A 27,634-nucleotide genomic window follows, 5' to 3' on the forward strand; every position below is an offset into this window, starting at 1 on the left:
CAGTGGCTTAAAGACTAGCAGCACATTCGACATATTTACGCAAGATAAATGCTAATTATCCTTTTTTTTTTTGCTCTTACCCAAGAATCGAGACTGTTTTATGTCCATATATATAAAGAATTCAGGGATTTAAGCATTTACTAACTAGAAATTTCTACGTTAAAAGCTCTCTGTCTGTGTTTACACTCGTTCAGCTTTGACGGAAATAGGCCCCCTATTAACCGGCCCCGCACCCTGTCAATATATTATGAAGTCTATGGTACATGCATAAACCATTCAACCACAGAGAAAGGATTTTTAGAATATATCAGAAAAAAATTATTGTGGCTTGGGGTAAAATTGTTTGTTTTCAAACGGCAAACGTGTGATTGTTTGTTGGCAATGGCATAAACACGCGACAACACGTTACTCCACGCAGCCAAGTCATCACAATAAGAGAACGAATATTTTTACGGTTTATTTTGTAGTTATTACAAACTACACCAGTTTACATTGGTGTAGTTTGAATTGTATTATTCAGCGTTTCTAATGATTTATGCTTTAAATTTCGTTGGCACTTTTCATGAGGTTTGTGTGACTTTTTATGGTGGCTTATAACAAATTCATTAATTCTTGTCGGATGAATACAGTCAACATTCAATTCTAAGCAACACCACAAGAGGACATTGATTGAAAAGGAATAGAAATTCAAGTTGACCCAGTACCCAGCACATCAAGTGAAAAACTGAAATGAAGTACCTGCCACTTGCAATAACCTACCCTGCGCCATTCCATCAGTACAATCTGGTCAATATTTGGACTTTCTATTGCTTAGAGGAACCATGTGTAAAGGAATTGACTTTTTTTTAAGGTATTATAGGTCTTAGTATCAGCAATAGTCTTATTTTATTTTTCTATAGTGAATATACTGGACATTCTAACACAAATATAATTCAATGGCAACCAACCAAATGATTACATTAAAAACAGATGTCAAATGTTTGCACACAAAAGCTTTATTTATAATGTCTGCACTTGTTTATGCAATATACATACAAGTATTTAAGTTATTAGTGAGATATAAATTCATTTTTCAATTTAGTGTCCTGTATTACTGAATTTACTCTACATTCCAACACCAATACAAGCCTTCTTTGGCAACCAACCAATCAACCAACCAATTAAATATACATTTACAAGGAACCTTAACAAAGGACATTTGAAAATATTATATATAATGGTATGTAATGGTATTTACAATAAGTATGCAGATGAAATCTGCTTTCTTCCCATTCCAATATGAAATCGCATTTAGGTGACATCTAATCAATCCTCTGAAATATAAATGAAAATGGGGCAAGCACATTTTCAGAAAAATGGCTGAATGTTCTTTTTCATCTTTAATTAGCAAATGAAAGAGAAATTATAAGAGCTTTTCTGTAATTGATGTCACAACTGAAGATGAAGTGTGTTGCTCTCCAATTAAAAGTTATATTAATTTTAAATGAGCTCCAATTAAACAAATGGTGAAATATAGCATTTAAGAATTTCTCCAAATTGATGCTGTGTTAATTGGTGCTGGATAACAAATCTGAGGTTTGGTAGGTTTACTTATGATCCATTATTTGCCACTGTATGCAGTTAATGAATATGAGGAAATATGATAGTAATGATTCATCTTATTGGCATACATTTACAAAATTTACATTACCAAGCATTAATTCCTTGTAGCATTTGATTTCAAATCAAATAAAGCAAAAGAATGTTCTTTCACTAAAGTGTTAAAAAAAAATGTTTTTAAAAGTATGTTACTGAATTTAATACTCACCGTCTATGTTATAATCATCCTTGCCACGGTGAATAGTGTCCTTATGTTCTTTTGATGACCCATAAAATATCCTGTCAAAACATTTCACAACATGTTGAAAGATAGTAAAGGAAACATGGGCTGATATTTGTGCCATCAGAAACTGAATCTTAATTTCTTAAATGAAACTGAAAGACGAAAGTTGAATTTGAAAAACTGAATGTAAGTTGTTGAAATATCAAACTATATTTGAATAATTTCATTTGAAATTGTATTGTTTGATTTGAATCATTGTATTGAAAACTAAAAAGAATTTGAAATTTGTGATTTGGCTTCACTTCCAATCCGACTCCTTTAGTAATTTTTCACAAATAATACAAATTCAGCTTAAAACATAGATGCAACTTGCATAATTTAGATTAATTTAGATTCTTTTTTTAGATAAATACAGGTATAATTGCAAGCATCAAAGAAATCCTATTGGCCCATCAGCACATTTTTTTTTTTTTTTTTTTTTTTATCCACGGGGGGTGACCTTCGTGATCGCATATATGCCAATTAGTCGATGAATAAAATATGCTTGTACGTCATATTATAAGGAAGAAATGGTAATGGAGCTTGGAAGAAATGTGATTTGGATTTCATCGCTTCACTTCGGTGCAGCTTTTGACTCTGACATCACAGCTTTGTGCCCCTATATCAAAAAATTACTTGCTATAAAAAAAAAAAAAAAAAAAAAATATATATATATATATATATATATATATATATATATATATATATATATATATATATATATATACAGTGCTGCTCGAAAGTTTGTGAACCCCACAGCGATGGTCAGATTTTTTGTAAAAAAAACTAAAATAACCTTATTAAATGTTAAGTTATACCCAAATCCACAATACTGACATTCCAAATAATGGACTGAAACAAAAGAAATAGTTATATTGTCATTCTTTATTTAACAAAAGTGGTTGATTTAAGAAAAACTCAGATATCATGTGTGCAAAAGTATGTGAACCCCTTCAGTTAATAGGATATTGTGCCTCCTTTTGCAGAGATTACCTCAACCAAACGGTTTCTGTAGTGACTAATCAGCCTCTCACATCTACTTTGGGGGATTTTTGCCCATTCTTCCTTGCAGAACGCAGTCAGTTGAGAGAGGTTTGATGGGCGTCTGGCATGAACTGCTTGCTTCAGGTCCCGCCACAGCATTTCAATGGGATTTAGGTCAGGACTTTGACTGGGCCAGTCCAGAACACGAATCTTCTTCTTTTTCAGCGATTCCTTGGTTGTATTGCTGGAATGCTTTGGATCATTATCATGTTGCATGATCCACCTTCTGCCAAGCTTTAACTTCAAAACAGATGGCGTCAGGTCATGTTCTAGGATTTGACAATATTCCTCAAAATTCATGATTCCCTGGACTATGTGGAGTTGTCCAGGTCCTGAGGATGAAAAGCAAGCCCAGATCTTGACATTCCCACCTCCATGCTTCACTGTTGGGAGGAGGTTCTTTTGGTGGTATGCAGTGTTGACTTTTCGCCAGACATGGCGGTTTTGGTTGTGACCAAACAGTTCAATTTTGCACCTACATCAGTTGATGAAAACTCTTTTTAATTTAGTCTCGACAACACAACTGTTAAAAAAACAAAAAAAAAACCTACTGAATTGATTGATTAGGAAATCAGGTTGAAATAATAGAAAATTCCAAAATGTTGAGGGGGTTCACAAACTTTTGAGCAGCACTGTATATGTATATATATGTATATATATTGCACCAATGAGCGACCATGAATGTGCTATGTCACTCAGATACAAAGTACTTATACAGCTTGCTTGTGGTATGATGTGAAACCATCCATCCATTATCTAGCACTTAATCCGGGGGGGTCTGGTCGTGGGGGCAGCAGCTTTTGCAGGAAAGCCCAGACTTCCCTCTCCCCAGCGACTTGAACCAGCTCCTTCGGTGGGATCCCAAGGAGTTCCCAGGCCAGCCAAGAGACAGAGTCTCTCCAGTATGTCCTGGGTCACCCACGGGCCTCCCGCCGATGGGACATGGCCGGAACACCTCTTGGTGAGGTGTCTAGGAGGCATCCGAACCGGATGCCCGAGCCACCTGGGCAGGCTCTTCCCAACGTGGAGGAGTAGCAGCTCGACCCTGAGTTCCACCCGGATGAACGAGCTTATCACTATCTCTAAGGGGGAGCCCAGACAACCTGCGGAGGAAACTCATTTCGGCCGCTTGTATCTGGAATCTTGTTCTTTCGGTTACAACTCACAGCTCGTGACCATAGGTGAAGGTAGGAACATAGATCGACTGGTAATCGAGAGCTTTGCCTTTTGGCACAGCTCCTTTTTCACCACAAAGGACAGGTACAGAGTCTGCATCACTGCAGACGCTGTACCGATCCACCTGTCGATATCCTGCTCCCTCCTAACCTCACGCGTGAACAAGACTCCAACATACTTAAAATCCTGCACTTGGGGCAAGATCTGATCCCCAACTCGAAGAGGGCACGCCACCCTTTTCCGACTGAAGACCATGGTCTCGGATTTGGAGGTGCTGATTTTCATCCCAACTGCTTCACACTCAGCTGCGAACCGCATCTAGTTAGAGTTGGAGATCACGGCTTGATGAAGCCAACAGCACCACGTCGTCTGCAGAAAGCGGAGATGTAATGCTGAGGCCACCAAACCGGAGCCCCTCAACGCCTTGGCTGCGCCTAGAAATTCTATCCCTAAAAATTATGAACAGAATCGGTGACAAAGGACAACCTTGGCAGAGTCCAACCCTCACTGACAACGAATCCGACATGCTGCCGGCAATGGGGACCAAACTCTGACACCGGTCGTACAGGGACCGAACAGCCCTTACAAAGTTTCTCGGTATCCTGTACTCCCATGCACCTCAACATCTCTGCCAAGAGTGTAGAGCTGGTCCACTATTCCACGGCCGGGACGAAGACCACTCTGCTCCTCCTAAATCTGAAATTCGACTTTACCGATGGGCCCTCCTCTCCACCACCCCTGAATACTTTACCAGGGAGGCTGAGGACTGTGAGCCCTCTATAGTTTGAACACACCCTCTGGTCCCCCTTCTGAAAAAGGTGACAACCACACCGGTCTGCCAATTCAGAGGCATTGTCATGTCGTGACGTGTCAGCTACGACAGCCCCACAACATTCAGAGCCTTTAGGAACACCATGCGGATCTCAACCACCCCCGGGGCCCTGCCAGCGAGGAACTTTCTAACCACCTCAGTGATTTCGACCCCAGAGATACGAGAGCCCGCCTTGGAGTCCCCAGACGGTGGAATCAAGGAAGTCTTTGAAATATTCTTCAAACCGACTCACAATATCCCAAGGAAAGGTCAGCAGAACCCAATTTCCAATATACACAGTGTTAATGGTGCACTACTTTCCTATCCCGAGACGCCGGATGGTGGACCAGAATTTCCTTGAAGCCATCCGGAAGTCGTTTTCCATGGCCTCGAACTCCTCCAATGACCAAGTTTTTGCTTCAGCTAACACTGAAGCCACATTCTGCTTGGCCAGTCGGTACCTGTTAGCTGCTTCAGGAGTCCCACAGTCCAAAAATGTCCAGTAGGCCTATTTCTTCAGCTTAACGGAATCCTTTACCCCTGGTGTCCACCAGCGGGCTCAGGGATTGCCACCATGACAGGCACCAACCACCTAACGGCCACAGCTTCGGTTGGCCGCCACAACAATGGAGGCGCGGAACATGGTCCACTCGGACTGAATGTCCCCAACTACCCAAGAGACAAGGGAGAAGTTCTGCCAGAAGTGGGTGTTGAAGCTTTTTCTGACAGGAGATTGTACCAGACGTTCCCAGCAGACCCTCACAATACGTTTGGGTGTGCCAGGTCTGACCAGCATCTTTACCGCAATCGGAGCCAACACACCACCAGGTGGTGATAAGTTGACAGCTTTGCCTCGCTCTTCACCCGAGTTTCCAAAACATGCGGCTTTATATCCGATGACATGACCACAAAGTCGATCGTCGAACTGCGGCCAGATGCACATATGGACACTAATTCGAACATGGTATTCGTTATGGATAATCCGTGACGAACACAGACGTCTAATAACAGAGCACCGCTCGGGTTCTGATTGGGGTGGGGGGGAGTGGGGTTCGTCTCAATCACGCTGGTCTCACTGTCATGGCCCATGTGGGTGTTGAAGTCCCCCAGCAGAATGAGGGAGTCCCCAGGCACACCCTCCAAGGACTCTAAAAAGGGTCGGTACTCTGAGCTGCTGCATAGGCACAGACAACAGTCAGGACCTGTCTCCCCACCTGAAGGCGGAGGGAGGCTACCCTCTCGTCTACTGGGGTAAAACCCAACGTACAGGCGCCAAGCTGGGGGGCAATAAGTATGCCTACACCTGGTCAGCGCCTCTCACCATGGGCAACTCCTGAGTGGAAGAGAGTCCAACCCTTCTCGAGAGGATTTGTACTAGAACCCAAACTGTGTGTGGAGGCGAGTCCGACAATATGTAGTCAGAACTTCTCTGCCTCACACACCACCTCGGGCTCCTTCCCCGCCATTCGATGTCCCAAGAGTTATCTCCTGCAGCTGGGGGTCAGACCGCCAAAGCCCCCACATTTGGCCGCTGCTCAAATCACTGCGGACCCGACCCCAATTTATATTCATCATAATAATATTTATATTCATCATAAAGGGGTCTTTGGAGCTATGCTTCTCCTGGACCCTCACCTCGGACCTGTTTTCCATGGGTGACCCTGCCAGGGGCATAAAGCGCCAGACAACATAGCTCCTAGGATCATCTTGCAAACCCCTCCACCATGGCAAGGAACCACAGAGGATGCAGTGAAAACTGATTTTGACAATGTAAATAAGCCAATAATAAATATACTAAATAAATACAAAATAAAATAAATAAATAAGTGAATAAAACCATTGCAAGGATGTAGTGGAAAATTGGGGTAATTAATATAATTTGAGTTCCAACCTGGTCTGCTCTTGGTGCTTGTCAAAGGCTTTGAGTGTCTCACTGGAGGAGTAAGACTTTTGAGTCGGAACACGCCCTTCTTGCTGGCCAATAGCATTGTCACCTAGAGAATACAAATGTCCAGACTGCACATAACTGGAAAGCATATTTGCAACACAAGCGATAATGTTACTCCTCAGGTTGTTTGAGTAATAGTTTTACTACTTTTAAAAAGCAAATCAACATAAGAACAAGTGAAGAGTTACCTTATTAAAAGGACAGTTTACACGCTCCAAGGAGTATATTAGGAATCTCGTGCCCTAGTGAACAAATTAATTACCAAAGTTCGGCTATCTCACCAGGATATGGCCCTTCTTTGTCCTTGTGGGCTTTAGTGAGTGAACAGTATGGACGTCGCTCTTTCACTTCCATAATGCTTCTGTTGGTGTTGCAAGTAAACATTGAGGCATGCTGTGTAACAGCTAATTTGACAGGTAGAAAGATAGGCAGAAAAAAATAAGAAGAAACAGGGATCCTGCAAACAAAATACACAAAGAAAGGCTTAATCACTAAGAATGTTGAATGTCTTCATTTTACACAATATTCAATGACTTATCACAATCAAGTATACAAAACACCAGTGTTGTTAATCTTACTCTAAAAAAGTAACAAATTACTTTTCCCAAAAAGTAATTGAGTTAGAAACTCAGTCACCTTAACAAAAAAGTAATTAGTTACTCGGCAAAGTAACTGATGTTACTTTTCATGTTCTACACGTTATTAAATGATTAATTCTATAACATCTTCAAATCAAATGTTTATATTAACTGATTGTTTTTTTTTTTTCTTTTTTTAAAAATTTTACCTACATAAGAGTGTAATGGTATACAAACTTTAACTTTCAAATGCTGTGGAAAAAAAGCGCTTTTGCTTTTCCTGTTGTACTGAACCCGCACCAAACCGTGACCACCATACCAAGGGACGTACTGAAGCGTGGTTTGTATGTACTGTCAACCCCCTAATAAAGGGGTCCCCAACCGCCGGGCCGCGGACCGGTAACGGTCCGTGGCGCATTTGTTACCGGGCTGCACAGAAATAAAAAATTATTAACGACTGCATTCTGGCCAAATTAACTTTGTTGTGTGACCCTTAACACACCAATATCCTTGTCTACTCTAGATATAATACTACAGGATAGAATGTCGTCATAAAAATCCATTGATTGGACTGCTAACAGTACATCTTGTTTTGTATATCTATTTGCACTTGTCCTCGATAATGATGTATGACGTAGGACGAGAGCATCACATTTGTTCCCGGAAATAATTAGCCCCCAAACTAGAATGACTGAAAAACAGACGCCTTTGGACAGATTTTATACGGGGAAAAGGGCACCTGACGAGCCAGAAGATGAACCTACAACCTCAAAGAAAACAAAATCTATGCTACTTCCCAATCACTAAAGACCCACGAACTGCGAAGGAGTGGATTCGTGACGCGTATGTGAATAAACTGAGAGATTCAATTCATTTCAATTTTATTTGTATAGCCCTATATCACAACAAGGATGTCTCAAAGGGCTTTGCAGAGCGGGCTTCTCTCACTCTCCCATCTCGGGACCATCTCGTCTCAATGGAACAAGTTCAGGCCTCCCACTGGTTCAGCGGGTGAATTGTATTTTCCCTGCACTTAACACAACGGGGCTAAAAAGAAATGTTATTTTATATTTGCTGTATTTTTCTGCCGCACATTGCCGGTGTTCTGACAAATTTGGCATGCGCATAACGTTAAAAATGACTGCGAATGCAGCGGTTACAAAGTACACACTACAAACTTTCTTTAAAGAAAGGAATATTAACTTACATTTGCTATGTTAGCTGCACACAACAACTGCACGCAGCTCTCTCACTTAACGACTTCACAGAGTCGTTAAGCCGTCGTTACGCCATTTTCGTGTTGCTCATGTATGTTTATGATGTAAATAGTTTTTTTAGAACCGTTGGATACCATTGGGAGTCCAACTGAATATAAAAGAGGGCTTTTTTCACCGCAACAAAAGCTTTGGGAGCAAAATTTTGTAAGGGTGCAAAATTTGACTGAACAGCAGTCCGTGAAAAAAATACCCAAATCATACCAGTGCGTGGTGCAAAAAAGGTTGAGGACCCCTGCCCTAATATATATGGATATATTTTTTAACATGCAGGTGAGGCTCTGAATGCCTTCCCTCTTCTATCTTTAATCTAGTTGTTTTGATTAAAAAAAAAGTCACACAAGGTTTATGGATCCATCATTTAGAAATAGTTTAGGGCAAGTGACTATTTTTGGTAATAAAAACCAAAAACAAATTATTATTAAATTGTAGTATCTACGATTCATGTTAAGGGCAGCGCTCTATGTCAATTACTTCATGTTTTATGGTGCTTTAAAGAGGCGTGATTGAACAGGCTGGCGTGATCATAGAATGGCAAGCCTGCGTCTGATTGGTGCAACGGAGTCATGTGATTATTGTAGCGATGTCTCATTTGTGAAATTAGTCGCGCTACTATTGGCAATAGCATGACTAGCAAAAAATTAAAAAGACAAATCTAATATGTGGAATAATGAGGAAAAATGTAACTTTTTTTTTTTTTTTTTTTTTTTTAGACTGGGTCTATTGTAATTCACATTTATTTGAGTGTTGGCTTCACAACGTACAAGACCACTGATAGTTTGTATATTGTGACTAAATATTGCCATCCAGTGTATTTGTTGAGCTAAAAAACATGTTTGAATAGAGTTTGACCAGAGTCTGAGTACATTTTTTGTGTAATTTGCATAGCTATTTTGATTGAGAATGCCAGCTTTTCTTTTTGTGAATACTTTTTTTTGAGAGATAGGAATATTACTTTTGTTGTGCTTTCACTAAATGATACTTGTGTTTGTTGTGAAAGAGTTGCTGAAGCTTATGCCAATAAACGGCGCGGTCCAATGAACGCATGTGTCCACTGCCTGTCTCTGCCTCTTAGCTCTCAATGTGCAAAAACGGCATCATTGTAATCTGAGACAATGCATGAGCGGGTTTTCTGCACATGCGTTAAATGCGTCAAATATTTTAACGTGATTCATTAAAAAAATTAATTACCGCCCGTCAACACGATAAATTTGAAAGCACTAATTTAAAGTAAAGATCAGTTGCATTTCAGATATACAGTATGACAATTTGTAGCCAATATTGGCCAATTGCCCTTACTAATTACAGACCAATATTATCATCAGATGGTGATGACATCTTAATTATGAGTATACTCACAACAATGCTGTGTCACTTCATGCTGGAGATGGCCTCAAGTGAATGTCACTTGGAAGTAAAGCTGTCTCTAGGGTCACCCTGAATGCAGCTGTAGGGAATACAAACACACTTGATCACGTACACACACACTTGCTCGCACTTTCATGTCATCCTACAAAGAAACCTTTGGGAATTTACAATTTTGCATGTTGATCATCTGTACACATCAACATCAGAAATGAGGAATGAAGAATTTTTTAGGTCAGGGGTGCCCATTACGTCGATTGCGATCGACCAGTCCATCACAACGCTAGTGTGGGTAGCTCGCAGCATCAAAAACTAAATAAATAAATTCTATTTTTTTTCTTTAAATGCACATAGTTATTTACATTGTGTGGCGGAGGCCGGCAGCGGTACCAACTAGAACTTCCTAAATTCCGTGTAGTCCCGCGCAATCCGGGACAACTGTTGGCAACCCTAACATAAACGTACATCGACAGCTCATTTAGCTTAGCAACTGGAGGTGTGAGATTTTTTGAGTGTCCCAAATTTTTCGTGACGTGTGTGTCTACGTCTGCCGAACAGAATGACGACACCAGCGCTCACCTCCATCAGGAACGCACCCTCCCATTGGCAGTTTTAAGGAGAGGCCACAGGGGCACTGGCCCCCTCCCTAATTTGAATGGCCCCTGAAGTGCCCTAGGTCCCATTTTATTACAAAGAATGGCCAGCTGCACCGGTGTCCAAGAAAAGCAGTTTATTTAAAATAAAGTTTATTTTTTTCAACTGAAAACCTGATCCTTTTCACCCGATTCCGATCCTCTGAGAAATGGCGCGATTGACCCGTTTCCGATCATGTGATCGAATCAGGACATCCCTATTCAACATGCAAACCACAGAACAATGCCCAATATTTAATCCTTGTTTCAGGGTGTACGTTTCATCTCTTTTTTTTTTCCAGTAGCACTGTTATTTCATGCCAGGCGGTGAGGATTTTTTTAATTTATTTATTTATTTTTATTTTATTTTAGGGGGAGCGGGGGGTCACTCTCAGCCACTTATTGTACTCTGGCCAGCATCACAGTCAGTCACTACTTTTACTTGGTGATTGATGGCATTTCCAAGGCTGTACTTTGCCAGATCTGAAGGCATTTACATGCTGACTTGTTAGAGAACACAACAGCCCAAATACACAAGAATATTTTAAGCGGTGGCGTCACCTAGGGGTCTTTATGGCCCTCTCTGCCAGTCTAAACACTGACAGAAGCACTGAGGGTTTTGAAAGCTGCGTGCTTATTAATGAGATTACAGATTGCACAATATCTTGGGAGAGGGCTACTACCCACTATGGTTCCCCACCCTTGCACCCCAACCCAGAATCTGGCATTGAGAACCTGGCCGAAGAGCAACTGAGTAAGGGAGAGTATTCTCTCACTTGCACTTGGCGGACTTCAAAACAGTTGTATTGTATGAGATATACACTAGAGGTCGACTGATATGGGATTGTCAAAGGCCAAAGCCGATACCGATATCTAAAAAAAAAAAATTCAGCTCATTGCTGATATCCAAAGCCAATTTTGTAAGCCGATATCTGAGGCCAATATACTTTTTTTTGTTTGTTTTTCTTAAAGCACATAAGGGTGTCCACAAAATCTGGGTACATAGGGGATAACCACATACTTTTAATCAGTGTTGTTAATCTTACTATAAAAAAAGTAAAGTCAAATTAATTACAGTTACAAATTACTTCCCCCCAAAAGTTAAAGTAAGTTAGTAACTCAGTTACCTGAATATAAAAGTAATTAGTGCTTTGGCAAAGTAACTGGTGTTACTTTTTTTGTGTGTGTTTTTTTTTTTTTTTTCATTTCAAAATAAAAAAAAAAAAAAACAAAAACATAGCTTTTAGGGACAATTGGCCTTCTTTACCCTAAACCTACTGTAACTCAGTGCTTCTCAATTATTTTTTGTTATGCCCCCCCCCCCCCCCAGGAAGACGTAAAAGTTCTGTGCGCCCCCAACTCTCTGCCGCCACTGTAAATATTCTGTAGTATGATTTGAATATAAAATTCTTATTATTATAAGTACACCTCTGCATAACATTGTGTTCTTTTTGATATTAAAGAAAAAAAGTAATATGGATCAACTTACAATAAAGTGTAAAATAAATAAATAAATAAATAAATAAATAAATAAAATCCATACTTTAGCAAGGCACTCAAGATACATTTTTTGACCGTTTGATACTGAAAAACAAAATGTAATAAAAATAATAAATAATAATAGATTCAAATTGATTAGCAACATTAACTCACAAGGACAATATGCCAAACAATTTGACCGAAAAAACAAAACATGATAGAACAAAAACAACAATATAATTGGACAAAGGTACAGATTTTATTTTTGCTGCAGGCAGTATCAGCTCCTTTTTTTATGGTGTGGAGTTATTTTGCACTGAGAAACTTGGAATGCCACCTTATTTGATGCTGGCAGTGCTTGCTGGTTTACTGATGTAACACTGACAAACCGGGAGGATTGTTGGACGTTTTCGCTGAAAAAAATAATTACTTCTGTCCGCTGCAAACATTTTTAGACAAAGTAAACAGACTGGCCTTTCCTCGTCTCCCAATGTACTAAAAGTCAAACCCAAAAGCTAAATGCTATATACACTTTGTCATATTTCCTTGTCTTAGCTTTTCATATCTCCATTGCTCTTTGCTGTTGTTGTGGCGACACTGCTACCCACTGAGTGGATGTGCAATTGTACTTTATTCTAGTACGGTAAAACAAGTGTTCCCCAAGGTGACATGCACCACCCCCAGCATCGGTCTGCGCCCCCCTGGGAGTGCCCGCTACACTATTTGAGAAGTATTGCTGTGACTAGACACAGAGGTATTGCGGATATTGCGATAACTAGTTAGTAAACTTTGCTATGTTTGGAAGTCATTTAATGTTGAGAATCAACCGTTTAAGTTGTTAAATTGCTCCCGTTATTGTATTAGTTCCCTTCTGTCTACATGTGAAAGTTTTAAAACTGTCTCATTATTTAGATATAGATTCAAGTCAAGATTTTGCCCATTTAGGAGCATTTTAGATAAAAAGTTACTTAGGGTTAGGATTAGGGTTAGGGTTAGTTATACTAAAACGATTTGTTATCATTATGCATATATGCACCTCATTGTCACAAACGTGATCACACAAAACGCAACCACGCATCGCATCCCCGCATTTCCTCCATCTCCTGAGTCCTCACAAATAAAATTTGTTTTTTTTCTGGCTCGTGCCTACAAATAAAACATAAAATTTCGTGTTTTTTCGCGCTCAAATCAAGTTAATTGATCGGGCTCGGGCCGCGTAGGGCTTTAATATCTACCTACTTATTACTTCTAGCGTCATGTAATTTTAGCATAACGTACACCTATTCAGCCTCTTGTTCTCTATTGTATTTTAAATTGCCTTTCAAGATGATATGTCGGTTCTTGGTGCTGAATTCTATCAAATAAATTTCCCCCAAACGTATGCGACTTATACTCCGGTGTGACTTATTTATGTTTTTTTCCTTTTCATTGCACATCTTTTGGCTGGTGCGACTTAATACTCAGGTGCAACGTATAGTCTTTAAAATACGGTAGTAACGTATAGTAACGCGTGCCTTTACATTACATACCTCAGTAATGGTAACGGCGTTGCAAAGATGAAAAGAGTAATTATTAGATTACTCATGAGTGAAAAAAATAACGCCGTTAGTAACGCCGTTATACTCTTAACACCGTTATTAACCACAGTGCTTTTAAAACAAAACAATTTTATTTATTTAAAATGTTAAGAAATTACATTTTCAAAATGATTTCCATTATTATCAATGCATAATTTGATGCGCTTTGAAAGATTCAGGTGAACTCGATTGAATAGGTCCACATTGCAGTCGATTTCAGCACACTGACTGATAAGGCGTTCTCTCAAGTGGTTTAGATTTGCAATTTTCATTGAGTAAACTTTCTCTTTTAACATACCCCAGAAAAAGAAATGAAGGGGAGAAAGGTCTGGTGAACGAGGAGACCACACCACATGACCTCGTCTTCCAATCCAGTGAGGAAAAGTGCCATTAGGCCAATTTCTATCAGTTGTACCAAACGAGCAGGGGCTCCATCCTGCTGAAACCAGTCCGGAAGTCCCTCGCGTAAGCGCTCAATTTGAGGTATTAATTTGTCTCTCAACATTTTCAGATAAGTCTCACCCGTTACATGCTCATCAAAGAAGAGGTGTCCTAGCACATGAGCTTTCCACAAACCACACCACGCCATCACCTTTTGGCTGCCTTGCTGTTTGGATGGATCCATCCAGTGTGGATTGTCTTGAGACCAGTTTCGAATATTCTGTCTGTTGACTTCACCATTTACATAAAACGTCACTTCATCACTAAACAACAAAAAGTTTTAAGTAAAGTTGATATTTTCATCAAATTTATCTGAAAGCCTTTCGCACATCTGCATTGGGTATGTCTCTGGACTTTGTGGACACCCGGGTAGATTATGTAAGGCAATTAAAAAAAAAGATGCTTCAACAGCTTCAAATTTACAATTACCTTTGACTTAAAGGATTAATTCGGTCTAGTGCTACCAAACCAACCAATACGGCACTTCTTTTTATGATTATAAACACACAGCAAGAACAGTACATTATTTTCAAATAATTAAACCCACCGGAACGTCACGACGAGATGTAAACAAGTGAAACCTGAGTTATGCTCCTGCATTGCGGTGACAGCATAGCGACTATGGCGTCAATGAGCACTCGATAGTTCTGCGTCAAGGGAATGCGTTGCTCTGTAATTCACTGCCAAGCCACTAGAGGGGTGTGGCGTTGTGTTTGTACAGTTTTGGGGGACTCTTGTCGACTTCCTCTAGTTTTCTTGCTGTTACACAACAATGCTAACGGAGATGGAATGCTTGAATGTGGAACTTCAGCTCATAAACATTGAACATCAGATGTTGATCATACAAATGTTGAGGCGCAGGCGACGCAGAAGATGGTTGCGTCATGGTGGTCGTTAGCGCAAGAATGTTTGTAAATGGCGGTGATTTCGCGCTAAACCAGAAATAACAGTCTGAGTGGACCAATCACACTCCATTTGTGTCACGTCACCACGCGTTGACGCAACGCATAGTCAGAATTTTGTTTAGCTGCACGTCAGGCTATGGCGGAGGGTCGTAAATCGGGTCTGCCTTGACAGTGTAGTCTGCCGCAGAAGCATTACTCAATATTAGAGTTGAATAGGATGCTTGCCATGCAAAAGCTAATGCTAATGTGAATGCTACTCTAACGCTACGAGTTGCATTTAGTGTGTAAGGAAAACCCTCAAAAGGCTAAACCAACATTGCATATTCTCTCATGCAAGAAAAAAAAAAAAAAATTCTTACCATTATTTCCAAAACAGGCAAGCTGCTGCAGGGTCTTTCCGACTGTCAGTCAGCGGAGGCCACAGTTGGCCACACAGATGCCTGATCAAAATCCTTTTTTATTGGCTTATTTTTTTTGTTAATCGGTCGATGTTGGAAAAAAGCCCATATACCGGCCCGATATTGTCATGTCATGTCATTTCCTGTTTTATTTTGAAGGCTTCACCCTCCTCGTGTCTGCGTAGTTGCCCTTCCTCTGGTCACCTAATCACCAATTGTTTCCACCTGTTCTCCATTACCTCCTGTGTATATATTGTCTTAGTTTCCCTCGTCCTGTGCAGAAGTGTCTTTCTACTCAGGTTAGTCACGTCAGCCTCTCGTCATAGCTTTCATAGTAATCCTGTATATTATCCTCCATTTGGAGCGCTATGTGTTTGTACTTTTTGAATCTAATAATCCTGACTTTTTCCTCCTTTTGGAGCATTTTACAATTACCCTTTCCTCCCTTTTGGAGTGCTTTGTGTCTGAACTTTTTGATCCTCGTCATCCTGACTCATTCCTCCGTTGGAGCGCTTTTTGATTGTACTTTTTCACATCCCCTCAGTGGAAGAACTTTAGTTTTCATTAATAAACTTTTATTGCCTGTACTCCGCATCTGAGTCCGTCTCGTCACCACAGCCTGGCAGATATATCGGCCGGCCGATATATCGGTCGACCTCTACTTTACACTTCCGTTAACATCCCTTTTTAAATGGCTCCATTTATTCTTCATATTTTACAGGAGGATTGTCAGTATTTAACATCCCCAAACAAAATCTTAATATTTGTACTGAAATAAAAATCATCTTTCGAATCTGAATTTTACCTCATTTTTTGGCAGTTGCAAAATAGCCACAGAAATTAAACTAAACCATTCTTCAATGTAACCTCCTTATGCTGTTTATTGACATGACTTGTATGCAGTTTGCCCTATTGTATTTGTCCTTGATTTGCCGGATGCTCTATCCTATGTAATCTGACCTGAGTTTCAAAGAGTTCACAAGTGCAATCTACTTAATCTCTAGCCCTTTCCTATCATCTAACTTTCCCTAACATTTGGCTAATCCCCCATCCCTCCTCTTGGATTAAAATAGAGATAGGGAGGTAGAAAATAAGTAACAGTTGCAGGGAGGATATTGTCTCTAAATTTAAAAACAGCTTGCCTTTTACAAATGAATGAAAAGAGTAAGACAAAAGCATTTGATATGCAGACATTAATATTGTCATTCACGGTATATCAATATCCAATAACAGTAGTTTTAGATGGCAAATTGCACACTGACAATTATGCAATTTCTCAAGTATAATTCTGGATAGTATGCCACGCTACCCCACCCCAAAATTATCAATGAAAGCACAATGCCGCAGTATAGCTGGCAAGTCACCTGTTTAAGGCAGGAAACTACCCTATTTTACCCCTTTTCCTCATCCTCCAGTGTAAATATTTCCCGTAATTCTCTCTGACTAAAATAAATGATTAAATAAATTAATTAATTAATTAATTAATAACATCTTCTGATGGACTGAGCATTACTGAGCAATGTATTGATGTGACACATTACCCATTCACTGCGTCACGCCTTCTCGATGAGGGCCATCCCACACTCCTCTTCATTTATTAGCAGTCGGTCACATGCAGCGTTCTAACCCCGGATTTAAGTTGAAAAAGTACGAAAGCTGTACCGCAAACAAACAGGAAGGATTGTCTCAGGAGTGATTGTGGGTAATTACAGTGGTACCTCGACATACGATTGCTTCGACACACGATGTTTTTGGCATCCGATATAAAATTTGACTCGCCATTTGTTTCTACATCTGGCGACATGCTCGAAATACGACGACATGAGAGCACCACAGACGAATGCACAGCGGAATTACTTCTAAGAGAAATCAACACAGGTTTCAAAAAGGTTGGAACAGGTGGTGAAACAAGGAAAAAGGTGACGCTTACCTTCTAAATGATGATGCAAATTATCGAGAAATATGAGCGTAGCGTGTGCATCCGTGAACTGGTTCAACAATACACCACGGTCCTCCTTCGACCACCGGTCGCCAGTCTTTATAAGTTAAGGTAACAATTATTATTGTGGTACCATCGTCAAAGAAATCGCCAGCTTAGTCATGTTTTTAATCATCTATTTCACAACTTATCCAACACAAAACGCCTACCGCAGTTGGCGGTGTTCTCAAGAAAACATTGAAAACTAAAGTAAACTCAAGCTCTTCGCTCCCTCTCTCTGCCACGTCAGCCACGCAGTGCGTTCAGGTACAGCAAAAAACATCCGCCACATTACAACCCAATTCATTACATTATTACAGGAATTCTTATTATTATTCTATATTCCAATTTTTCTTTATAATTTATTTTTTTTTTTGCTATGTGTAATTGCCATTTGTAATAGTACCAGCAGTATTTATTAAAGATTTAGTGTAGGTTTTTGGACTGTGGAACGAATTAATGGAATTATAATGTATTTCTGTGGGAAAATCGTGCTCGACATACCACCATTTCGACTTAAAAACAAGGTCCTGGAATAAATTAACTTCGTATGTAGAGGTACCACTGTATTATATATTTCGTACCATGCATGCATTTTGAAACGTTGTGAAAAAAATCAATGGGAGAAAATAGCCGCTACAGCATTGGCATTACACTTCGCAATATTTACGTAAATTTACTGCTAACTGCCCGTTTTTTTGCTTTTAACCAAGAATCAATACTGTTTTATGTCCATATTGTAGATATATATTTCAATTTATTTATTATGCTTTTACTTAGGACTCTCTTTTCCTTCAATATCTATAAAGAATTCAGGGATTTAAGCATTTATCCACAAGAATTTTCTACGCAAAAAGCTCTTTGTTGTACTAAGGGGGCCGCCACAGTGACTTAAAGACTAGCAGTACATATGACATATTTACGTAAAATAAATGCAAACTGCATGTTTTTTTTTTTTTTTTGTCTTTTAACCAAGAATCGAGATTGCTTCACATCCATATCTAAATCTATATATATCTATATCTAAGAATTTTTTCACAGACAAGAACTTTGTCTGTGGCATGGCGGCCGCTAATTTGCTTACTGACTAGGATCATAGTTTGCAATATTGACGTAAAATAAATGCTAACTGCACGTTTTTTTTCTTTTTTTCTTTTAACCAAGAATTGACTGTTTTACATCCATTTCTATAAAGAATTCAAGGTTTTATTCACAAGAATTTTCAACGGAAAAAGCTCTTTATCTGTGTTTCCACTCGGTCAGCTTTGACGGAGGTAGGCCCCGTGTCCCGTCAATACATTATAAAGTCTTTGAAGACAGTCCATTCCCTACTACGGTAGGGAGTGGAAGATACCGTTGCCCCAAACTAGCAGAGGTAACATCCATCACTAGCCTTGCGAAAAATGCCACCTGCAGTAGTCCGTGTGGCAGGTGTCTTGAGGTTAGTTGCCAACAGCGGAAACAAACAAGAAACAAAAAAGGAGAGAGATGCATGGATGTAAGGAGGGAGAAGGGATTCCAGCCAAAAAACAAAGGTCCTGTAAATATCTTGAAAAATGGGAAAGCAAATTTTGTAAATTTCCTAAAGGGGAGCAGGATGGGGCACAGAGATGTTCACAGCATTTAACGTCAACAAAGGTAGGCCTGTCTAATTCTGATCACTTAACTAATTAATAGCTGTATACAAATTCTTGCTTTTCGATATCTTGTACTCCTGTCTTAAAATGTAAGGGATACTGGGGCTTGGCTGGGTTGGTGGGAAAGCTCACACAGAGTGCAGGGAAATTTCCTTTTAGTTTCAAATCCAAAACTTAAGGTAAGTGCAACAAATGTAGCAAGTTTTGAGGGAGTAGCTCCGTGAATTTGGCCCCCCATCAGATACAAATTTATATAAAATGATGTCAACCGTTTGTGCTACGTTTGTGCTGTAAAAAGTTTCGTTTGTGCTGCTATCGTTTAAGATATTTACAATTCTTTTATATGTCAATCTGAGGTCAACTAGCCCCCCATTTTTATTAAAAATGGCTAAATATGGTTTCAATTGTAAAAAAATTGTCGTTTGTGCATTTTTAAGATATTAATTTTGAGTGATGACGTAACGCAGCCCCCATCTACTGCGGAGTGGAACCGCCATGGTGCCATTCGTTTGTGCTCGGTTTGTGCTGGATAATTTTCGTTTGTGTTGCTATCATTTTATAGATATTGAGATACTAATTTCAAGTAATGACGTCAATCGCAGCCCCTCTGTCGCGGCTAACAGAGCATACCAACTTGCACAATAACAGAGGATGTTCCAACAACTAGCACAAATGTAGCACAAACGAATGGCACCCCATCGGGTCCATTATAAAGTAAACAGGGGTCTGTGAGTAACTTCATCACTCGGAATTAATATCTCAAGCCCCTCATTTACTGGAAAATGGCTAGTTGTTGGGACACCCCTCTGTTATTGAGAGTGTTGGTATGCTCCGTCAGCTGCGGGAGTTGGATACATAAAAGCTGCAAGTTACGTCATCACTCGAAATATGATGTCAATACATATGAAACGATAGCATTACAAGCAATTTTTTTTACAGCACAAACGAGCGCAAACATAGCGAAAACGAATGGCGCCATTTTGGGTCCATTTTATAATAAATGGGGGAGCGTCATCACTTATAATTAGTAACTCAGTATCTCAAAAACAATACCAGCACAACGTAATTCTTACAGCATAAACCATCACAAACAAGGCATAAGTGATTGACACATTATTTAATCAAAATGGGGGGCTGGTTGACCTCGGATTGACCTATTGAAGAATTGTAAATATCTTAAAAACAAATAGCAGCACACTCGAAATTTTTTACAGCACAAACTAGAACAAACGATTGACATCATTTATATATAAAACTGCGTCCGATAGGAGGCCAACTTTACCAAGGTGTTATTTGGCATGCTAACTGCAGGATACTAGAGCTAATGCCTGTGAAGTGAATGTTCATTTCTCTACCATAAGCGGTTTCCAAAAGTGTTTCAGACAATTTGGTAGTACATCCAAGTGAACTCACAACCACAGGCGACGTGTAACAACATCAGCCCGGGACCGCCAGATCCAGCATGGTCACCTCCAAGGTCATCTGTGCCTAGTGACGCTGACAGCTGCTGTAACAATTGGTTTGCATAACCAAAGAATTGCTGCACATACTGTGAGAAAGCTTATCCGGGAAGCTAATCTGCATGCCGTTTGCATTGGGATCGTAGCGTGACTCCAGTTTGTGCCTGTAACTGACTTGAGTGGGTGAATGCAACATTTGATTATGTGTGTTACAACGGAGAGTTGTTCTTATCTCTTCACGGATAAATCACAGTTTTTACTGTTCAGGGCAGATGGCAGACCGTGTGAGCGTCTGTTATCAACCTGAATTGAGTGCCAATGTTGCTGGTGGATCAATGAACACATGTGCATTTCATTGATGACATATTGAATACACACAGATGCCATAAAAAGATCCTAAACCCCATAGTTCTAACATTCATTCACAGTCATGATAATGCACAGCCTTATCTTGCAAGGACACAATTCCTAGAATTTCAAAAACGTACCGTAATTTTCGCACTTTAAAGAGCACCTGACTATACGCCGCCACCCACCAAATTTGGAAAGAAAACAGCATTTGTTCATACATAAACCGCACTGGACTATAAGCAGCAGCTGCCCTCACTTACGAGATATTTGCTCCAAAAGATTTTAACCGGTAACACTTTATTTGACAGCAGCATCATACAACTGTCATAAGACCAAATGAACCACCATTATTGCTTCAAGAAGCTTCATTTGGCCATCACTGTTCCCTTGGGGGAGACAGTCAACCTCTGCTGCCACCTGCTGTCAACACTGTTGTTGTCCAACATGCCTCCTCGTATGCACTGCAGCGCTACAAATGTAAATAACAATCAAAATAATGTTCTGTGCTAATTATTTACTGTTCCGGTTGTTTCATTAATTACTAATTATCGTATTTGGTAACACTTTATTTGACAGTAGCGCCATAAGACTGTCATTAAGACATTATGATTTTGACATGACACTGTCACGAGCATTAATGAATGCTTATCACAGATGTCATTTAGTGTTATCTGGCAAATTATCTCACTTTTGAATGGATGTAAAAGATCCAAGCAGGACATAATGACACTTAATGACATAAGCATTCAGTAATGCCCATTATAGTGTCATGTCTTAATTATGGCGGTCTTATGACGCCACTGTCAAATAAAGTGTCACCTATTAACCCAACCCAAAATAAATCAACAAATAACTTGAAAATGCCTTGATTTGCCTTGACAATGCCGGGACAATGCCGTAAGAACTGAACAATACAGATAAAAATATGCATAAAGTCAGTTCAGACAAATATATACATTAAGTCAGATCATTTTCATACAGCACAGATAAATATATACATGAAGTCAAATTATATTCACACAGAAACATAAAACAACATGAATACATAAATACACTAACAGAAACTAAGTCAATTAACGCAAGCTAACAAATAACACAAACTAAATGACCTCATTGGCCGCTTTACTCCAGAGGAAATTAGTTGAGATGTTTCCTTGTTGATCTTAATCAGAGGTACTGAAAAGTTGTCTGTACTCGAATAGTGTTCATCAGATAATAAGCCGATGTAATAGTCCAAAAACTACGGTACTTCTAGCCGGCATACTCACCGAACATGTTGAGCATGTTCAGGATGCTCTGAATCAACGTATATGACAGCATGTTTCAGTTCTTTTCAACTTTGCACAGCCATTGAAGAGGAGCGGATCAACAATCCACAGGCCACAATCAATAACCTGATCAACTCTGTATGATGGAAATGTGTTGCACTAAGTGAGGCAAACGTTGTTCACATCGGAAACTCAAAGGTTTCCTGACCCCCCCCCCCCCCCGCCCACATTTAAGAGTGGCCGATAATTGTGGCATTAAGGCCTAGTTATGCTTCTGCAGCAGACATACGCCGTCAAGGCAGACCTGATTTACGATCCTCCGCCGTGGCCTGCCGTACACCTAAACAAAATCTTGACTTGTGCGACGTCAATGCGTGATGACATGGCGCAAATGGACTGTGCTAGGAAAACACGGAAAAATGGACCAAGCCGACGAGAGTATCATCAAAGATGTCTCTCTACAATGTCTCGTCAAGACATCATAAAGACTGCCAAATGACAAGCAATTCGTGAGAAGAGATTGCTTAAAATTCGGGGCTGGAGGTCAGCGATTGCATAAAAAATGGAAGAACTACCGAGGCAAGTATGTATGTGTGTGTTCGGAAGTGAATGGCTACACTAAGCGGTGACACAGTCGGCCAAAAACTCCCAGCTTTTTATCACTTTATGTCGTTTTTTTGATTGGTGCACTCATAGATTCTGTACATCTGTTTGCTGGGACTATGTGACTTATTTACATTTCACACTTCAAGTATTTGAAGAATAAAGCAAGTGTTTGGTGTCAAAAGAGTTTTGATGTTTAATTTTCAACAACAGACAGTTCACACACTTGATACATGATTGAGAGTACCTCAGTGCTTTTATGATAACGTGTTTACCATCATGGCTTCCAACGAAGTTTGGGAAGTTCCATAGCCAACAGAAATCTGCTATGGATTCCCACTGGCTGGTTGTAGGACACGACAAAATATTCGGGCTGGAGGGCTGTCCACAATGCTTTGCAGACCTCTGCCAAAACCCTGGACACAGTGCTCGACACCAGTTTGAAGCTAGCCGCCACAGCTTGATGGCTTCCACCCAAGGCTATAAGTCTCTGTGCGGCATCAACAGTCGGACAGACCACCTCCGAAACCCTCTTCTGTGTCAACATTTGTATGATCAACATTTGTTGTTCAATGTTGATGAGCTGAAGATCCACATTCAAGCGTTCCTTCTCCATTGGCATTGTATTTTTTTTTTTTTGTCTGTTGGCATTTTTTTTTCTTTGTTGGCATTGTTGTGTAACCGGGAGAAAACTAGAGGAAGTCGACAAGAGTCCTCCAAAACCGTACAAACACGATGCCACACCCCTCTAGTTGCTTGGCGATGAATTACAGAGGAAGCAACGCGTTCCCTTGCAGCACAACTATCGAGAGCTCATTGATGCCGTAGTCCCTTCGCCGTCACCGCAACGCTGAAGCATAACTCAGGCTTTACTCATGCGGTCTTGACACGTCACCCCTGTGTGTTGGCATGGATCATTTTGGCAAAAGAAAAATGCTTGTTTACACAAACTTAAGACATATTTGTTTACTTGCAATAGTGATATGTCAAAATGTTAGCATATTAGGTATCAGCTACCCAATATCAGAACACAAAATCAATCTATATGCAGATTATATTCTTGTACTTCTACACCCACAAAACAAATTATGTACCCTGTTTTGAGCTTCTTACAAGAAGTTTTTAAACTTATCAAAACATTTAAGTTTTACAGCAAACCATGTTCAATTAGTCAAAATCAAGCATACTCTCCCACGACAAACTTGGGCAATCCTGAATATAAATTCTTAAAATATTTAATTGCAATTCTCTCACATAAATTGAAATAATTATTTTAAAATCATCAAATATGACCTCCAAATGTTGTAAATTCAACGAATGACAAATTTTCGTTCTTTGCAATGTAGTGCTGCAACGATTAATCGGTTAACTTGAGTAATTCGATTTGAAAAAAAGATTAAAATCAAATTTTGCTGCTTCGAGGATTGTTTAATTAAAGTGGCGATGTAATGGTTTGTTTTGAAAGTGTTTATATCTAATTTATTGATTTGGGAGGATACACTGCCCTCTAGTGGCAACAGTTCATATGACATAATTCATCTAACATGGCTTGATCCAGCTGCTCCCTGTAACGACCAACATATGGTTGTAAGTTTTTGTTTGAGCGAATATGATTTTTTTATGCAATTGTAATTTAGCTCAGAGGTAGTTTAGCAGGTTTTTGTGGGAATATGTGTTTGAACAATGTGTTCAGAGCATTGTAAAAAAAAAAAAAAAGTTAGCATTTAAGCTAGCGGACGTTTGCTATGCAAGTTAGCTAATTGTTATTTTGTTACACTTCGATCCTGATTTCTTTCTTTTTTTTTTTATTCTGTTGGAGTCTAAGCTCGGGTATTTTAATTTAGTTTTAAATGTATTTATTGCTCTTGTGAAATAAAAGTGCAATTCTGCAAAGTTTAAAGAAACACACTGGAATTTTATTTTGTTTTCACATTTACTGCTCTTTTGAACGTGCAATCTTAGCAATCTTACCTTTGTTTTACATCTCGTAAAATTTATTCTGCAACGCATTAAATGTTCCCAATCCAGTTACTCTATTATTTAAACTAAATGAAAGATTAATCGACTACTTAAATAATCGATAGCCCTATTGCAAACTATAAAATATTTTCAAACTCTGTTTTGTGGGGGTCTGTGTATGCGTTTTATTTTAAAAACTATTAACATTCGGGGTTTTGTTCAATAATAATTAATTTCTGTTCTAATGAATGATGATTTGAAAATGACAGTTTCGAATACAGTATATATAGTATATATGTACTGTTTTGTACATATACATTTTAATGTGCTTACATAATGACATTATTTAGTCATTAGTCCTAATTGAAATGGAAAAAAAAAACAAAAAACATTCACCTCTAAAATTGAAATCTGAGGAGTTGTATGCCAATGGAATTTCATCCTAATTCAAGTCCAGCTGGTGAAAATGTCAGAAGAGGATTATGGAAGGTTAATTCCGTTCATGAAAATAGCACAAATGGCAGATAATCAGTGCGATAATACCTTGATCTCTCACAGTGAATGGTATTTATAAAATGTGGGGGGTTTTTTTGTGGTCATTGTGATGTTGTGATAAAAAAGAAAACATATCACCATTAGTCATTTGCATGAAATTGACTTAATTTCCCATATATTTAAAATGTTGAAAAGTTTTTTATATATATATATATATATATATATATATATATTTTTTTAAAATTTATTTTAAATTAAATCCAAAGAGAAGTGATTTGTCTTTAAACCATCAGAAAATTAAGTGGCAAAGAATCTTCAGCTACATCTTGGTAATAAATTCACATTTACAATCACAACTGTTGTTTTTTCATTGACCCGAGTGGCTTCACCAAAAAGTTAAATACAACAGAATTCTACTTAACAAAAGTACAGTACTCGATTTTGAAGAAAAAAAAAGTTTAATGATTATATGACACCAGAAAGCATGTTTATTTCATCTACACAAGGCGTTTTATGCTTCGCAATGAAATTGACCGCTTTGATGTGTTTGGAAGCCATACAAATAATTATTACATTTTTTTAATCCCACGCCATGAAAATGAATGACTTCCGGCTAGAGTATCAGATTGATGAAGGAGATGGTCAGCAGCCTAGTGTGCTACAGGCTTTTTTTTTTTTTTTTGCTACACCAGAAGGGCAGTGTGAGCCTTTTTGGGTTTCCAAAAAATCCTGTTCACCGCAAAGAATGGGGAAAACAAGTTCAGCTCGGGCAGCCACGCGCTCCAACGTCGGCCACCAAGAATACGCCATTTTTGGTATTCATTCCCCTGCTGCGTCCCCGCCAAGAAACACACCCGCCGGAGGCCCACTAACATTTTGTCCGGCGGGACTGCCTCCTGGGGCCGCAGCAGAGGAGCGACGAGCAAAAACCTGATCGCCGCCAGGGACTGGCCGATCGGTGAAGACAATCACCCCCGCTGGCGTATGTGACACGAGTCAGGGCAGTTTTGTGCGATTTTTTTGTGTTCGTAAGGTGAGGAAGAGACCGGTTTAGAGACCTTCGAAGAGCCGCTCAATTCAGGTTAGCATGTCGCCTTGATATCACGCCTCCTCTTTTGTTTACGCTCTCATCTCCGAGGCCGCAGCAGGGAAATTACAAGAGCGGTAGTTGTTGAAACTGCAGTGGCATGAAATACTGTAGTAACTGGCATGGCTCAGTGGTGGAGTAGTTGTCCCCTGAGGCTGTGGGTTCGATTCTCCACCCTGATGAACTCGCCTAAGTATCCTTGAGCAAGATACTGAACCCCGCATTGCTCCTGGTGCTGTGCAACCAGTAGGTAGATGGCAATATAGTGTAAAGCGCTTCGGGTACCTTGGGAGGTAGAAAAGCGCTATACAAGTATAACACCATTTAATTTAGGGCAGTAAGTTAGCCCGGTCATACTGAATGAATGCATTTTTAACATTATAATTTTCCATTTAGCACAAGACTGTTATTTGTCATGACAATGCAATTTATATAGCAGTCGGGGAATCAATACTGATATAAAGAATATCCTGTAATAATATTGCAGTAGAGAGATAAAAACAGTGATAACATTTTGTGTTGCCCATGCTATCTGCTCTAATCATCAGCCTCGTGTTTGTTGTCTGTCGCCTTTTTCTCATTCTGAATCTTCCTCCTCCTTCAAATATGGCTCAAACCTATATGGCTGTATGCCACAGGCTTCCTCTGGATCGACAATATTGCTTGAAAGATCCACACTTGAACCAGAATCGCTTAAAAGCACTTTCTCCTCCATTGGAGGAAGGAGTGAAACGGAAGATTTAATGAGGCATTTCTTGTCATTTGCGTGGTGCCCAATCGTTTCAATATATGATTTTAATATTAATTAATAATTTCCTATAATAATGCTATTTAAGATTTCATTTGTCATGACATATACACTTTAAGCTACTTTAAAAAACACACAATTTGAACATTTATTTTAGTGATTATTTTTTTCCCTGCTCAGCCCTCCACTGGAAAATAAAGATTATTGGCACTCATCTTTGGAAATTTGACGTATATCGGTATCAAATAATCCGACAGAGATGCAGCCACACCTCTCTCTCTTGCCTGCTGTCTCCTGCACTAGTATTCACCCTGTCCTCTGATTGGTTAAATGGAGTAACACTTGTATTGCACCTTTCCCCTTTTTAAGGCCCTCAAAGCGCTTCACACGATACCCTCATCCACCTATTGGTGACCCAGCACCTGGAGCAACGTGGGGTTTAGTATCTTGCTCAAGGATGCTTTAGACGAGGTCATTGGGATGGCGAATCGGACCCACAGCCTCTGGGTTGGGGAGCGACTACCACTGAACCACGCCAACCCCTATGATTTAGCAATTA

General features: G+C 39.6%; 1 protein-coding gene across 7 annotated transcripts in view; it reads right to left on the reverse strand.

Moving 5' to 3' along the window:
• Window positions 1–27,634, reverse strand: part of tenm3 (teneurin transmembrane protein 3) — a 451,194-nt gene that overhangs the window by 375,045 nt on the left and 48,515 nt on the right. For all 7 annotated transcript variants that reach the window (XM_057842847.1, XM_057842853.1, XM_057842852.1 and 4 more), the window contains 4 exons: window positions 10,052–10,139; window positions 7,122–7,297; window positions 6,784–6,886; window positions 1,808–1,878 (listed from right to left, as the gene is read on the reverse strand). In XM_057842847.1, the coding sequence (XP_057698830.1) occupies window positions 1,808–1,878; window positions 6,784–6,886; window positions 7,122–7,224 (277 nt within the window). In that variant the 5' untranslated portion in view covers window positions 7,225–7,297; window positions 10,052–10,139. The remainder of the gene's footprint in view (window positions 1–1,807; window positions 1,879–6,783; window positions 6,887–7,121; window positions 7,298–10,051; window positions 10,140–27,634) is intronic.

Source organism: Corythoichthys intestinalis, chromosome 8 (genome assembly GCF_030265065.1).
Source record: "Corythoichthys intestinalis isolate RoL2023-P3 chromosome 8, ASM3026506v1, whole genome shotgun sequence".
NCBI lineage: Eukaryota > Metazoa > Chordata > Actinopteri > Syngnathiformes > Syngnathidae > Corythoichthys > Corythoichthys intestinalis.